Consider the following 15988-nt stretch of genomic DNA (forward strand, 5'->3'; position numbering starts at 1 on the left):
ATACAATAATACAAGATCCTTGGCAGAGATGCCATCTACCAAACTATACTCTAAAAGTTAATCCCCTAGTATATATATTTTAGTATTAATAATAGACATCCATTTCAAGGCAAGGTGCTGGTTTTGGTCTGTCATTCTCTGGGCAGACTAAGATAAGAAATCAAAATAATAATATTGGAGAATTCCAAAATTGTAACAACATATTTTTCAAACAAGGGGTCCACATTTCCTCTCTTTTTTCTCACTAAAAATTACAAAGACATGCACCCCACAACTTGACCGCCTATCTTTGCCTTTGTCACCGTCCCTTTCTCTTTAGTCTCCATCGCTATTAAAAGTACAGTACATAAACACTTAGTATATTACAAAATCCAGTTCATTTCCTCCTGAACCACTCTCTCTATTGTGGGGACAAAACCCAATTATGCTGCTTCTGTTCTTGGCCAGTGTCACATATGATGAGACAATATAATACAAAACCTTGCACTCTTAGCTCCCCACGCGCCGCCATGATTTTCCACCATGCCATCATCTACCAGTAGCAACTAGCAAGTAGCCACATTCTTTGAATTCCAACTCATAATTGAAATCCCATCTACCCCCCCCTTTTTTTTTTCTTTCCTCCAAATTCCTCAAATTTGTATTGTGTAACAGTATGTAAATCCTTAAACCAATACTTTTTACTGATAAAGTACAGCGAGACGTGAAGTAAAATGCAGATAAGTTATGCTATAATACATTGCATACATGAACTAAATTGTAGGATAAATTAATTCAGGTGTGAGATTACTCAATCTTGATATCTTTTATTCTTACAATTACTTTTATTTATGGCCCTACTCTAGCCTATCTTTACCACTAATTTGCCAAACTCTGGTGCTTATGCTATCAAAGTTGATCTAAAGATTCACATACTGTCACATTCCTCTTTTGCTGGAAATTGAACCTAAGATAAAGCACTGCCATAGAGGGAGGATCCCAATTCAACTTTGTGCACATTTTGAGGTGAGCCCTCTGCCACTAGCAGAAAAGTGCACTAGGCTCTTCTGCCATCTTACCAGGGCATGTAACGCCAACTTGCTTGCCTATCTTACCTCTTAACCATGTACATAGTATTAGAAGCTGGATAAAAACTAAAACTGCATTTTAACTGTTGGCAGCAGACCTGGCCGGAGATAAGTATACCTGGCTTTGCACCACTGTTTGGCCAACCTTAAACCCTGGAACCACCGTAAAAACCACCCGAAAATCACCATCTGCTGCAGTAAAAATGTCGTCTGTCACGCTCTCCATGTACACTTCAGAGAATCTACAGTTCTTTTTCACTTGGAAAATGCTGACTTCATGATCAAATGAGAAAGCTAAGCAGTGCAAAAGCCAAACTCTTCTTCCCATCTCAGCAAATGCCTTGAAGAATTCAGTTTCTGGATATTCACCAGAATTTACTAATTTTCTCTGATTCAAATTCCCAGAAAATGAGAATTCCATTTTGGGATGAATCAGCTGGAGGTACTTGGACTTCAAGAATTTCCCGAGAAAAGAATTGGGATTGTGCTTCAGAAATTGAAGAACACTCACTGACTTCACTTTCTTGAATTGATCAAAAACGAAAAGCCTTTTTTGATACCCCCCATTAGGCCAAGGTTGATTCTCATGTTGAACAGCAAAGCCTGGATCATTGAAACCGCTGAAAATTTCTCTGCAGACAAAAGATTCAAATGCAAAACCTTTGTGATCCTTCTTGACAAAATTGACTTCAGGTTGTATTGAATTTGCAGCAGCTTCAACATCCCAATTGGCAGACACCATCTCTTTAATCATCAGCTTCACAAAATTACGTATGGATCTCAATGCATAGTGCAAAACCATGATGAAGTCTTTAGAATTAGCCTCAGAGAACTTAACATTGTCAAGAATAGAAAAAGATCCACTTGCATTGATCTTCTTCTCAAGGGACTTGTTGTTCTGTATGGCCTCATTCAGCTCTCGTTGAAGGGAAGAAATTTGGGCCTCTTTTCCTTCAATTTCATTCTGCATTTTCTTCATGGTAATCTCATAAGTCTTCATCAGAGATTGCTGTTCTTGAATCTCAGCCAGCATTAAAGTCACATGAGGGGGTGAAGCATCAATCTGTTTCTTCAAGAAACTGTGTTTTAACTCAGACAGAGCTTTCAGCTCATCGACAACAGCCTGATCTGCAGACTGAATAGCTTCACCATTGTAAGGAAACTGAGCCATTTGTATCTCAGCATAAGCTGCCTTAACAGATGAAACTGTAGCAAAAAGCTTAGCAATGAAGGCTTCCATTGCAGCTCTGTTCTTTGACTCTTTTGCAGCATCTTCAATCTCTTCTTTCTCAAACTGTTGGGATTCACAACATTTGAGCTTTTCTTGAGGTATTAGCAAACAAAAGGCATTGTTTGAGCGGTTTTTTGTGGCTGTTTTCAGATGAATAACTTTCTGGAATTTCTTGGCTAGTTTGTTTTTTGATGGAGCTGGAGAAGGTCTGATTGAATCCATTGATTTTGTAGTATGCAAAAAATTTAGAGGACTAAAGACATGTATGAACTGAGGGAAGAAAATGGAGGAAAGAAAGACCGAGGAGGAACAAAAAGGGTGGCTTTGAAATTATCAGTGGGAAAAGAAAAGAAAAGAAAAGAGGAATATAATATAGAAAAGCAGGACAATTCTTTGACTCTATGGCCAAAATCAGAGATTGAGCTGGCTAAAGTATGATTTAAAGCGCGGGAAAAAGAAAGTTAAAGGATCATCCATAGATATGGACATGGGAATAGATATGCAGGCTTGGGAATTTTTAAAATTATATATTGGATCATTTCAAGAAATTAAGTTGATTTGGTGCTGTATAATATAAGAGAGTTTTGACCGAAAAAACACTCTATTTTTTAAATGGTTGTTATGTTATTTTTTCTCCAATATTTTCTAGATTGTTAATTAATCATGAAAAGTTTATTGAGGAGAAAGTTCAAGTTGTATAAACATTGATGTTTGAGTTTCGCAAACATATTGATTGTAGAAAAGAAGTAAAAAACAATTATTCCCATGTACTCAACGTAAAAAAAGTTAATGTTTTCGAGAAGTTGAAGATACCTTTTTCTATACCTGTTTATCTTATAAAATAAAGTGCAACATAAAATTATTCATGTACTCAACGTAAAAAAAAGTATGTTTTAGAGAAGTTGAAGATACGTTTTTCTATACCTTTTTATCTTATAAAATTAAAAATAAAGTGCAACATAAAATTCTTAAAAGGTTATCCATTAAAAGTTGAACTATGACACTTAAAACATAGGTAATAAATTTGATCTATGAAGGTCTATCGTGCATCAAATTACTAGTATCACATTACTGGTACGAGATTTTATTGTCTAATATTAGCATGTATAAAAAGATTATTATAAGGTATGATTTCACAAACCTCCCTTGAGGTTTCAAATAATTTCACTTAGCACCTCTTAATTTTGAAAATTGTCACTTGCCTACCCTACTTTTAAGTTCATTGTTAACCCATTTCAAAACATATTTTTTAAATACTCATTTTTTGAATAGAGGAGATGTTTTCATTCCAAAAGTGCCCTTTGTTGTCCTACTTTTTTCCAAAACTAAAAGCATGTAATAAAAGGTTAAAAAAATAAATTGTATAAATGTGTAATTTTGATGGACACGATATAATTGTAGATATTTTAATGTACAAAAAATTAATTTTAATAATATATTCAAAGTGTTTTCAAGCAAAAAATTTTTTTATTCCTTTATTGTATAGTGTTTTTGGTCAATTTGAGGAGTTTTTCAAATTTTTATAATTTTTAATATTTTCTAAATTTCTTGTCTAGATTGATGGCTTGTAAATCATAAAAAGGACAAAAATGTTTGTGTTCACAAACTCGTTTGAGGTTTTCTCAAAGACCAAAAGTTATTTTTTTTAATTCAAATGTTATAAAAAGTTAAAAGTAGGGGTGGCAACTAACATTTTTAAAAGTTTAGAGGTGCTAAGTGAAATTGTCACAAAACACAAGGAAGGTTTCTAAAATTATCCCTTGTTATAATTGTGATTTCTAGAAGTGGAAAATCTCTATTATGATTCTTTTTTTTTTTCCCTTCACCTTTGGAGGGGGTAGGTGTGCATTTGAAGAGGGAATGAATTGAATAATTTAATTGGATTGGAGAAGCTGGGATAGAGAAATCATGTGTTTTTCTTCGAGGTTGTTTGAATTATATTTTTTTAAAGAACTTTTATGAAAAAACTACTATAACACTTTTTAAATTGAAATTTGAAAGAAAAATATTCAAGAAAAATGAAAATTTTCCAAAAAATTTTCGATCATAGGGTCATTTCTATTCGTTAACAGAATCCTTTTTGTTTTGTTTTCGAATTTTGTTTTGAAGTGTTTTTAATTCGGAACAGTAGTTTGTTGATATCATTGCAAAGTTGTTGGTGTCAACTATTCACTGTTCAGTGAGTGGGGTCCAAGTAATGAAACTACTATTTGGGAAGCAAACAATCTGGGCAGCATAATGAATTTGGGTGGTATTCACTCACTATATTTGACGTCAAAAACAAAACAAGGTCCCATAATGCCTGGAAGAATCTATCATTCTGTTATTGTATTGTGTACCTCGTTAAATGGCAACAAGTAAATCTGATTTGTGGGATGGGAATGGATGAAACAAATCCAGTTCTTTTTGTATAATAAAAGGAACAAAGCTTAAATATATATTATACTTAAGCAATATAATGGCAGATATATATGTGTTTATATATATATATATATATTTGCAGATACTATGAATATTGTGGCACACGAAATAGTACTTGTGAATCAACTAGATATCATGTTTGTGTGACGTGTTGGTGGGGAACAAAATATGTGACTGATTATTGCCAACAAATTCACAACTATTATTTGTTGTAAAACAAAAATTAAATCAGTTATACAATTGTCGAGAATGTTTTGATCGAGTGGTTAAAGTTGAAACGTCTAAGAATTAGAGATCTTGAATTGTAATCCCCTTTTTCCCTTTCCGATTCTTGAATCCTGCCCCTCCCTGCTTGGAAAAACTTTAAGGAAAGAAAATAAATTATACAATTGTTAGAGAGAATGATAACGTATTAGGGTGAATAAAGCCATTTGCACTTGTTTTTAGGTTTTTAAAAAAGAAAGAAAAGTTATTTCAGAAAACATATTTTTGACTTGGAGTGAGACCCAATATCTCAAACTTCACAAATGCCTTGTGTTTCACAACTTTGCACAAGGATCAATAATGTCTATCCACCACGAAAATAAGAACAAAAAAAAAAGGGATAATTTCAGAAACCTCCCCTGAGGTTTCTGACAGTCTCAAGGACCTCCCCTGAAGTTCCGAAAATCCCTTATACCTCCCCTAAAACTAAGTAGATAGTTTCAGGTCCAACCCAATTGAGGTGGACAATGAATATAAAATGTGTTTCAGGAGAGAGAAAATAATCAAATTCCACCTCTGCCCTCAAGATTGTCATTAGTGAGGATGTTTATGTTGAAAATTTCAATGGAATCTAGTTCCTTTGAAATTGCGGGGGGTGTATGTGAAACTGATGGAAAAAGGTAAGGCTGTATTGCAAGAAATTGTCTTCTAGTTCATGCCAACGGCTCTCAAAGTAGTTCTTTGTAACGGTAATAAGAAACAGTAGTGTTGCTTTGGAGCTCTATATAATTGCCTACTGAAGTTGCAAGAGAAACCAGTGAATGTTGTTGGGTTGTGACTGAGGTTTCTGCAAAAGTGCTCATACAAGTAGCAAAATTCTAATCAAAATCTATTTTTTGATCACAACAAGAAGTGTCACCTATAACAGGAGCGGGCAGTTTAGAAATTTATTTATCGGATAAAATAAATTTAAACCCATTGTTGAATAAAAGACCAGCTCTTTATGGCTTTCGTCCATTATACTTACAGAGTACCCATTTTCCTTAAATACTAATTTATTTGTCGGATAACATAAAATAAACCCCACTCGCTGTGCCATAAAAATCGAATTAGTTAAGTAAGCTTAAACTTAATATAATAAAAAAGAATCGAAAACCTTTACATTTTTATTTCTGTCTATTTTCGTCATTCTAAGGCGAATTTCCATATAATTATAATAAAATACCCCACCAAAAGATTTAAGATAAGAATAAAAACTTTGCTTTTGCTTAATGAAAGAAAAAATTTCATCTCCTTTTCTATTAATTATATAACTGATCAAACTCGGGTACTTTTTCCCTTTCATATAATTTTATATAATTTGAACAATTATAACTTCTTGATTTGAATATTTTAAGGATTTAGCAAAAATTCAGAAGAATAAGTAAAGTAAAAAAACAAAAGATTCTAAAATTCTATTTAAGTTAGTTTAACTTAAAGTCCATATCTTGACTTTTATTGATCCCTTTCAAAGAGGTAAGATCCGGTGAATCGGAAACAATTAATTAATAAATTAAGAATTAAAAAATGTTTTTATGCAACAGACATATCAATACGGGTGGATCATCCCTTTCATTCCACTTCCAATTCCTATATTAATAGGGGTCGGACTTCTTCTTTTTCCGACCGCAACAAAAAATCTTCGTCGTATGTGGTCTTTTCAGAGTGTTTTATTGTTAACTATAGTCATGATTTTTTCAATCAATCTGTCTATTCAGCAAATAAATAGCAATTCGATCTATCAATATGTATGGTCTTGGATCATTAATAATGATTTTTCTTTAGAATTCGGCTATTTGATCGATCCGCTTACTTCTATTATGTCAATATTAATAACTACCGTTGGAATTATGGTTCTTATCTATAGTGATAATTATATGGCTCATGATCAAGCATATTTGAGATTTTTTGCTTATATGGGTTTTTTCAGTACTTCCATGTTAGGATTAGTTACTAGTTCGAATTTTATACAAATTTATATTTTTTGGGAATCGGTTGGAATGTGTTCTTATTTATTAATAGGGTTTTGGTTTACACGACCTCTTGCTGCAAATGCTTGCCAAAAAGCTTTTGTGACTAATCGTATAGGGGATTTTGGCTTATTATTAGGAATTTTAGGTTTTTACTGGATAACGGGTAGTTTTGAATTTCGTGATTTATTCGAAATATTCAATAACTTGATTTATGATAATGAAGTCAATTCTTTGTTTGTTACTTTGTGTGCTGGTCTAGTATTTGCCGGTGCCGTTGCTAAATCGGCACAATTTCCCCTTCATGTGTGGTTACCTGATGAATAAAAGAGCCCCACTTTTCAAAGCTTTCATTCATTATAAGAACAGAGTACCCATTTTTCTTAAACAAAAATTTAGTTATTAGATATAATAAAAATTAACTCGTTGTTGAATAAAAAACCAGCGCTTTATGGCTTTTCTCCATAAAGGTCTATTCCTCAAGAAGGTCTATTCCTCACCAAAATTAACGTTCAGTCAGCTACCATTGTCACATCAACAACCAAATGGGCGCCCATTTTTGGCGCCTTTTCTCTTAGCCCAAATTAGCAATTCATTTTATTATCAAATTCCAGTTAAGTTACTTAATCCTTTCTATTACTCATTTCACTAATTAATTCATGTTATTATCAGAATATATTACTTCAACAGCAGGGATATTTGTGTCAATTCAACGTTTTTCAAGTCATTTTGGGACCCAACAATCTGACAGGGGAGGTATAAGGGATTTTCGAAACTTCAGGGGAGGTCCTTGAGACTGTCAGAAACCTCAGGGGAGGTTTCTGAAATTATCCCAAAAAAAAAATCTATGATGCCTATTAATATCTACAACTTGCAAGTCCTGAAAAGCGGCTTGAACGATAGATTGTGATATTATCATGTCAGAGGAGACTCAGAGTAATTTTTCTTTGTTTCACACCTTATTGCCTCACTTGGATAAAACTGCATTATGTTTCAGAAGGAAATGATAATAGAACCCCTAGAAAGTCAAAAAGATTTTGGAAGATCTGCAGTCCGGATCCCCAAATGAGCCAAATTTGATTGGATTTTATTTGAGGGATGTTTATTTAATGTCAGTTTAATACATTGTTTGCATTGCAGTTTTTTGAGGAAAAATTTTTACGCTTTCAGTGAATATAATTCTTATTCGCTTTTTTATATCTCATGTGTTATAATATATTTTTTTATAAAAACTTCAAAACATTTACAATCCAAATAGGACCGGGTCACGTTTCTTAATTCATTGTATTTGCTTGTCCCTTATATTTTGGATTAATTAAGATTTGGGCCATGTTTTAAGAATCGAAGCTTTCCTTTTTTTTTTTGTTAGAAAAATTGAAGCTAGCGGGTGACAAACCAATTATTACAGAAGCTAATGACTGGCAGACTCTAATTTGCTTCAACTTTTCAAAATTGATTCTTAAGGAGACCTTACAAAAAAAAAAAAAAAATTCAATTGAGTAGTTCTGTCCCATTAATATGAAGATTAGAGTTGCAACTTAAAGAATAAGATCAAGAAAAGAAAGCACCAGACAATAGCTTTAATATCTCTCACTAAAAAATATTTATAAATTTATTTCAAAAAATGAAAACAAACCTGTGGGAAGCAATCAAACACGCATTGCACGAATGTGAGTACGAGGGGCATCAATTATCTGGACGAAAATGAAAAACCACGAGACAAAAGCATGCAGATATGGAAACAACTGCTGAAAATGACTTGACAGGAATTTGAATAATAACTTCCTTTCTTGCATAAACTTGGAATAATCCTACAGCAAGTTAGTCAATATTGAGTGAGTAAATTTCTGAGGCTTTCTGGCAAGTCAAGAAAACTGGTCCTGCTACCAGTTTGAATTTTTAATGTTCATGTATCAATTTGTTGCAGGTTTAGATGGTCCACATTGGTACATGAATGTTCACAGCTGTTTTCTTTGAATTCTCGATGCAAATGCCCACATGCGGGTTTGATGAACTAAGTGTGTACATAATAAATTCAACACGATTCTTGTCCCAATAAATCAGTGAAAAAGAACAGGACAGACAAACATTTGCCTCATCTGGAGAATACAGGGCAATGACTGACATGTGAGCAACAATTTTCTAGTATCTAAATGGGACGCCAATCTTTGTTTGGATATCAAATTTTTTTTAAAATAATATTTTGCTTATATTTAAACACATTTTTCAACCTATTTTTTTATATTTTTAGACATTTTTTTTATCTCATATACATCACATCACAAAAAATACTACAGTAATTATTCTAAATAATATTTCAAATAATACTCTATCCAAACAATTCTTTAAAAGTTATATTCATTGTTTTGGCTTTGGTGATTTTAACTGAATGGGATTGAAGTTTATTAAAGAATAAGATCTGGCTAAATCATGGGGATAAGGCAACCCCCTTGTAGACTTTTGGAGTACCACTATCAGAGCCTTTATTATAACGTCTCAATTCCATTACCCGTGAAATCAAGGGCTTTATGATCACCGGTCTCAATTGTATTTATAATATAGATACTAACAAAAAATAAATGTAAATATTAAGACAATAAATGTATAACTCGAACAACAACATGTAAAAAAAAAAAAAAAAGTTTTGGCACTTCTTGAAAGTTTTGACTTATAATCGATGTCATCTAGCCAATTTAAGATAATTAAAACTTTAACTTTAGGAGTCCCAGTCTTTTCTAATGTGTACTCAAACAAAAAATAAATAAACAAATAACAAAACTGAGGTGTATTAATGCATAAACATCTGTTGCTTACTGCATTTACAGAATTGAGAGTTAAAAAGTAAGTAATTATATTCCTTAACGTGATTTTGCACTTGACGAACACATAATTATCCATTCTCTCCACTCCATCTTTAAAAATTGTATATTAAGTTGTATTACATCTTAACCTCAAAGGTTTCTTGATACATTTCATTACTTTCTTTGGTCCTTAGTGTGGGCTTGACCATTTCTTTTGATTCGACAAGATTCTTGAAGTGAAAGTTCAAAAATTTTGCATATTGAGAAGAAAAAAAAAATTCCCACAGGTGTCTGTCTTCCACATTTAGTCCACTCATCTTACATACTAATCATATAAATTTCCCCTTACTTCTTGACAAATTGTTTACAATTAATATCTTGAAGGAAGAATTGGCCCATGTTCAAATTGTATATTCGAATTGGCTCCTTCATTTCTTTAAAATTAAAAAAAAAAAAGAAAAATTTCAAAATCACAAGTTAAAGATAATTCAGGTCGTTATCATGCGCATTCGGTGCAATACATGGTTCAATTTAATTCTTGAACTTTTGCGCATGATTCCTCATATTCTACATACAATAGTATGGTAGGAATAAACTTTCCAACTTATTGGTTTAGTCAAATGAAACTTTGAAAATGGATTGGTTTTGTTTGGTCCACTAAAATTATTTGTTTAAACATCTTGAAGTAAGCACTATTGCTCCTGCAATCATTTGGGGAGAATCAGTTGCTGGGATAATTTTGCTGTCAATGTCAATCAATTCAAGACTATCGGGTCTTGGTCGCTACATCACCAACGCCTGAACCAAAGTGGCTATTGGAAATTCGAATGAACTTTCTCAATTAGCCATAAGTACTTGTGAATGAACACTGAATTTGAGCAATAGAATTCTTTTTCATCATGAAAACTCACGAAAAGTGGGTCTAAATTATTAACAAATCAGCAACCAAATTCAAACCCACTAACCAATCTAGCAAAAGAAAAAAAATAATAAAAAGGATTTTATTTTTGAGGATGGGGTGGTGTACTGGTGTGTGCTGGGGGGGGGGGGGGGGCAAGACAAAGCTATAGGGATAATGCTTGATGTTTTTCAATTATATATTTCCTTTCTTCTACACATTTTCTTTTGTCACGTCATACGATATTCACATGTTATATGGTACATGAACTAGCTCATAATTGTATCTTTACGACTTTTACACCGATATGCAAAAGCTTCCCGTTGAATTCTCTAATCTATAAACTTTCCACCTTATCTATCAAAGAAGAAATTATCAACCAAAAGCAAAAACAAGATGGCTTAGCTAGAAAAATGCTGCAAATTTTCCACTGAATTTTTTCATGCATTTTTGGTCCTACATAACACAAAATCTTGCAGGCTTAGCTAGCATCACATGTATGAAGGTATAAAGGTCTTGTCAAATATCACCTCTACAATTCTTGGTCAATTTCCACTCAAAAGATGCTGAGCAATAGTAATCCGTATGGGTCGACTGCATCTCCCATGTTACCTTTTCAAAGTGAAGTTGTTCTTTGTCAAGCCGAAACATTTTGCACTCCATCATCGCCCTAAAGGCAGACAATCAAGAACAGAAGATGAAGAACATGTGTAATGCCAATAGCCTTATGAAAAAAGGCGACAAGAAGGCAATACATTTCACTTTACAAGTTCAATGTTTGTTTTTCTAATTTCTGCGTTCTCCCAACAAAATGTTGCTAATTGGAGAAAATGATTTTTTTTTTCCTTCTTCAATCATATTATTTTGTAGTTTATAGGGCATGGGCAATGGGTACTTAAGTTAATGTGGAATGGAATTTGATGAACTCCTGAATGATGTTTTTAAAGGTGACTATGACCCCTTAACTTTAATTGGTTTTTCCTCAAATACAATTATTAGACCTTCGCCAATTTGTTAATTGTAGTCCCCTTTCATAATACTAAACAGTCATTTCAATGTAGTAGATCACAAGGCATGTAAAAGGTAATGATTTTGTTGCAATACATCCTATTAAGAACTATGCAATGCTAATTATGTGAACCTATAAAATGGATAAGCGTGTCTGGTGGATAATATAATTCCAAAAGGCTTAATGGAGAAGCAGGCCTTGTTTTCATTTTCAATAAGTAGTGAAGTAATTATTATACACCCACAACATCTTGCTGCTAGAATAATTGTTGGCTTTGGTGGCAGATAGAGCAAGATAGCATCACTTTTTATAAAAAAAAATTATTTCTTGGATCAAGGATCAATAAAATTTGGAGTTAATTATCTATAATCACAAATTAAATCCATCTCCATAATTCGGAAAAAAATCTATCTCTCTCTCAGTGGGGTCTAGAACAAAACATAAATGATAAAAATTGAGGAACAAGCACTCCCTAGTAATTGAGGCTCCTGCTGTAGTTTTATCTTTGTTTTCTCCATTTGCATTTCATCTTCTAGATGTGTTTCTGGAAAAAGATTACGATAACACTTTATTCAAAAGAGTGTATATTTGGTTAAAAATTGATTCAAAACTTGGTTATGATTTTGTATATTTTAATTATATATGGTATATATTTTTCCTGGAATCTTTGGAAGGAATTTTTCTTCTATGGCTTTTGGAATAACGCAGAATGATGTAGAATCATTTGTTAATCACATGCCATGCTGCCATTTTTCACCGTTGCTTTGAAGTAAGAAAATGACCTTATTCTAATTTCTAACTTTACACAACCACCGATCTTGGAGAATAAGCACTGAATTCCAATTATATATTTGCCCAAATGGATTGAACTTTTATTGATTTCCACCTACCTAGGTTTAGAAATCATCCCATACAACCTCATAGTTATGTTTGATTTGGTTTTAAATGTACCGTTGAATTCTTCGTTTTAGTCTTTCACTATGCATTATTTGATCAATTTTACAGAAAACTATTAGAGGCTAAATGGCACCAATAGTTCTTGAATTTTTTCATCCATCTTTCAATTTTTTTCCCTAAACATTTAAAATGTGTGTATTAGGTCCCTAAATTCATAAACTCGAATCTAATTAAAACGAGCGCTAAACATGGTTTTAAAAAAAACCTGGTCCATTTCATTGGTGAATCTAATAATTTATATGGAGTGACGACTCCATGGTTCCTCGAAGAGATTAATAACTTGTGCTTAATTTTTCCAAGATGAAACGACCAGCCGCAGGAAGAAAAAATTTGTCACCAAGCTAACCTCAACTTGTGCTTAATTCTGTTTCATTCGTAATTCTTTTTTTTTTTTCTTTGAATCAAATGATCGTCCAATTCCGTATTATATGTTAGATACTTTATCTGTTGCTTCTGTAAATTTTGATGCCTAACATGTTATTGCAATACCAAAACTTCGATGTATTTATGACAATTAAAGGAGGCAACCCGTTGGCTGTAGTCCGCATCAATCCATGAGGAATGACCGTCGACGTTGATTCATTTCCAGTCTGATTAAAGTATTAAACGTGATTCCTCCAAATCAAGAATATTCCTCTTCCATATTTACCCAATTAAAACCATGGGAAGATAATGAAAGGCCTAGGAAAATCACATTTATTAAGCAACAAATATAAAATCCAAGGAGCTGAGGTAAATTGATGTTGTGTTTTCTGTCCTCAATTATTTGCTTGGCCTGTTATTAGCCAAAAAATCCAAGTTTCTTTTGCTGTCCTGAACTCCTTCCTTAATATCACTATAATAAGGGATAATTTCAGAAACCTCCCATGAGGTTACTTGCATTTTCACACAGCTCCCTTCAGGTTTAGAAAATTACACCGACCTCCCTTGATGCAGTGAAATGACAACAATGTCCTTCATTAAATAGATAATCTATACCATGCGATGAAACAAAATGGTGAAACGGAAAAAAAATTTGTCATTACTATTCATCTTGCCACAGATTCACCAACTATTTATAGTTCTTGGTTTCTCCCATCCCTCTTGAGTCCTATCTCTTTTCTTGTTTTTCCCATAACCTGTTCACACCAGCCATAATGACAGCAAAACTATGTTCGCCTCTCTCATTCTCAGTAATTAGAACCTTTTGATTTTCCAACTTTTCTTATGCTTTGCTGATGCTAATGACTTGAAATTGCCAAATAATAAATTGAGGTGAGTAGATTTTATTGTTGAAATAGATAGACACGAAGAGGATCTAGTGATAGATTTAAAAAGAAAAAAAGAAACTGGTTGGAAGGGGAAAAGGTCTAGATGAGGGGCATACAATTTTGTCTTCCATAAAGATAAATTTTCTTGTATATTAACAGCTGCATTTGGGTTTCTTTAATTGATTTGCAATAGTTGATAGTAGTTTGGTATGGATATCGAAGTTGGTCTAGATCCCTAGATGTTGATGGAGTATTACTAAATTATATGCTTTGCTATGTAAAAGCATTGCTCTTTGGTATTGGTGGTCGTAGGCTAGGATATTGTTTTATGTTTGGCAAGATGACAGCCAATGAGATCACAATTTGGAATGTGAGATTGGTTAATTTTGGACAAGAAATGAAATAGATGAATTGTAGAAACATTTGGGTATTTGAGGTGATTGTTGTAATTGATTTGCACTAAAAGCATTTGAGCAGAGGTTGGGGATTTTATGACTGTCCAAATTTTGGGGACTGAGTTGGAGTGAATTTGGAACTCTGCCATACTGTAGAGAGGGATTGAGTTGGGAATACTTGATTAGTTGCAAAAATGTATAGGTGGAAGGTGATGACTAAATTATTTTTCCTTTTTGTTTTCACAATTTTAATAGAAGGGTAGTTTAGGATTATTGAAAAAGAATCTAGGTTATTGGGCCTACATGGTTACCTAAATAGTAAAAGTAAGGGTAGTAAGTGTAATTTTGAATAATTGAGGGGAGCTATCTATAATTAATAGAAGCCTCGGGGGAGGTTTCTGAAATTATCCCCTATAATAATTAACAGAATTAATCTTTCCACACTATTAGTGTATACACTGATGGATTTACATGCATTCTATATAATTTGAATTTGAATTTGAATACCAAATTTTATATATATGATATGTATCTAAATCCTAATATATACGCTATTAGGGTTTGTTTAGTTTGTGAGATGATACAGAATTAAATTATAAAACCTGTATCATTCCATAATTTGGTTATTTTTTATGCACGGAATGATACATCCACTTAACCGAATTAATCCTCCATTTTGATTATTTCCTCAGCCCAAACTTATTTTTCTTCACTTTCCTTCATCTTTCCTTGCAACCAAGCACTATCGAATTGAAAGTGACATTAACTGGATACGTCTACTAAATTAACCCAATTAAAACCTGTGTTTTCAAACTCGGACCGGACCGGCCGGTCCGACCGGTTGAACCGGGAACCGGCCAAGTGTCCGGTCCGAGTTGATCATCAGAACCGGGAGATTTAAAACTCGGTCAACTCCGGTCAAAAACCGGGTTTGACCGGGTTTGACCGGTACAGAACCGGAAAAACCGGTCCAACAGTAGATTTTGTAAAAAAAGTTCAAACTTTTTTAATATTATGTTTTGACCCCCTAAATTGTGAAAACTTATTAATATACTTCAAATATTTCATACTTTATAAATATTGTCCTAAAATTTGATGTTATTTTTCAATTAAATCCATAATTTTAATTTTAAACTTGTTAATTTTATTAAATAATATAAATTGTTACTTGATTGTTCTAATTTCTTTGTATTTTCTTGTTAAATATATTTGAAACATCAAATATATATAAATATACCTTTATTAATATCAATATGTTATTGGATATTTTATATACAATAATTTAATTTTTAAATAATTTTTATTTATGACATCATCCGGTTCGACCCCCTATCGACCCCCGGTCGAACCCATTGACCCCTGACCCCTGACCTCGGCCGAGTCGATATCCGGTCCGGTTCTGAAAACATAGATTAAAACCATGGCAGGATAATCAAAGGCGGCCTAGGAAGATCACATTTATAAAACAACAAGCTGAGGTAAATTGATGTTGCTTTTCGTGTCCTTAATTATTGGCTTGGCGTGTCGTCAGCGATGAGATCGAAGTTTTTATCTTGTCCTGGACTCACTGCTTGTTATCGATATAATCAATAATCCTGTAGTAATCCTTGTCTTCAAATGTGTGCTTCCACTGGATAGGCTAATCTACTTTTTTCTTCATTTCATTTCAATGATAAACGAATTCTTCTCCTCTAATAATTAAGCCCTCTGAAGAAAACTAAACTCTAATATTTGTCAGTTGTGACA

At 33.0% G+C, this 15988-nt stretch overlaps 1 protein-coding gene across 1 annotated transcript; it reads right to left on the reverse strand.

Moving 5' to 3' along the window:
• Positions 1–703: 703 nt before the first annotated feature.
• Positions 704–2630, reverse strand: LOC113763293 (protein GRAVITROPIC IN THE LIGHT 1-like). Its single transcript, XM_027307059.1, has one exon. The coding sequence runs from the start codon at positions 2518–2520 to the stop codon at positions 1147–1149; it is 1374 nt and encodes a 457-aa protein (XP_027162860.1). The 5' UTR covers positions 2521–2630; the 3' UTR covers positions 704–1146.
• Between the last annotated feature and the right edge of the window lie 13358 nt (positions 2631–15988).

This window comes from Coffea eugenioides, chromosome 2, assembly GCF_003713205.1.
Source record: "Coffea eugenioides isolate CCC68of chromosome 2, Ceug_1.0, whole genome shotgun sequence".
NCBI classification, from domain to species: domain Eukaryota; kingdom Viridiplantae; phylum Streptophyta; class Magnoliopsida; order Gentianales; family Rubiaceae; genus Coffea; species Coffea eugenioides.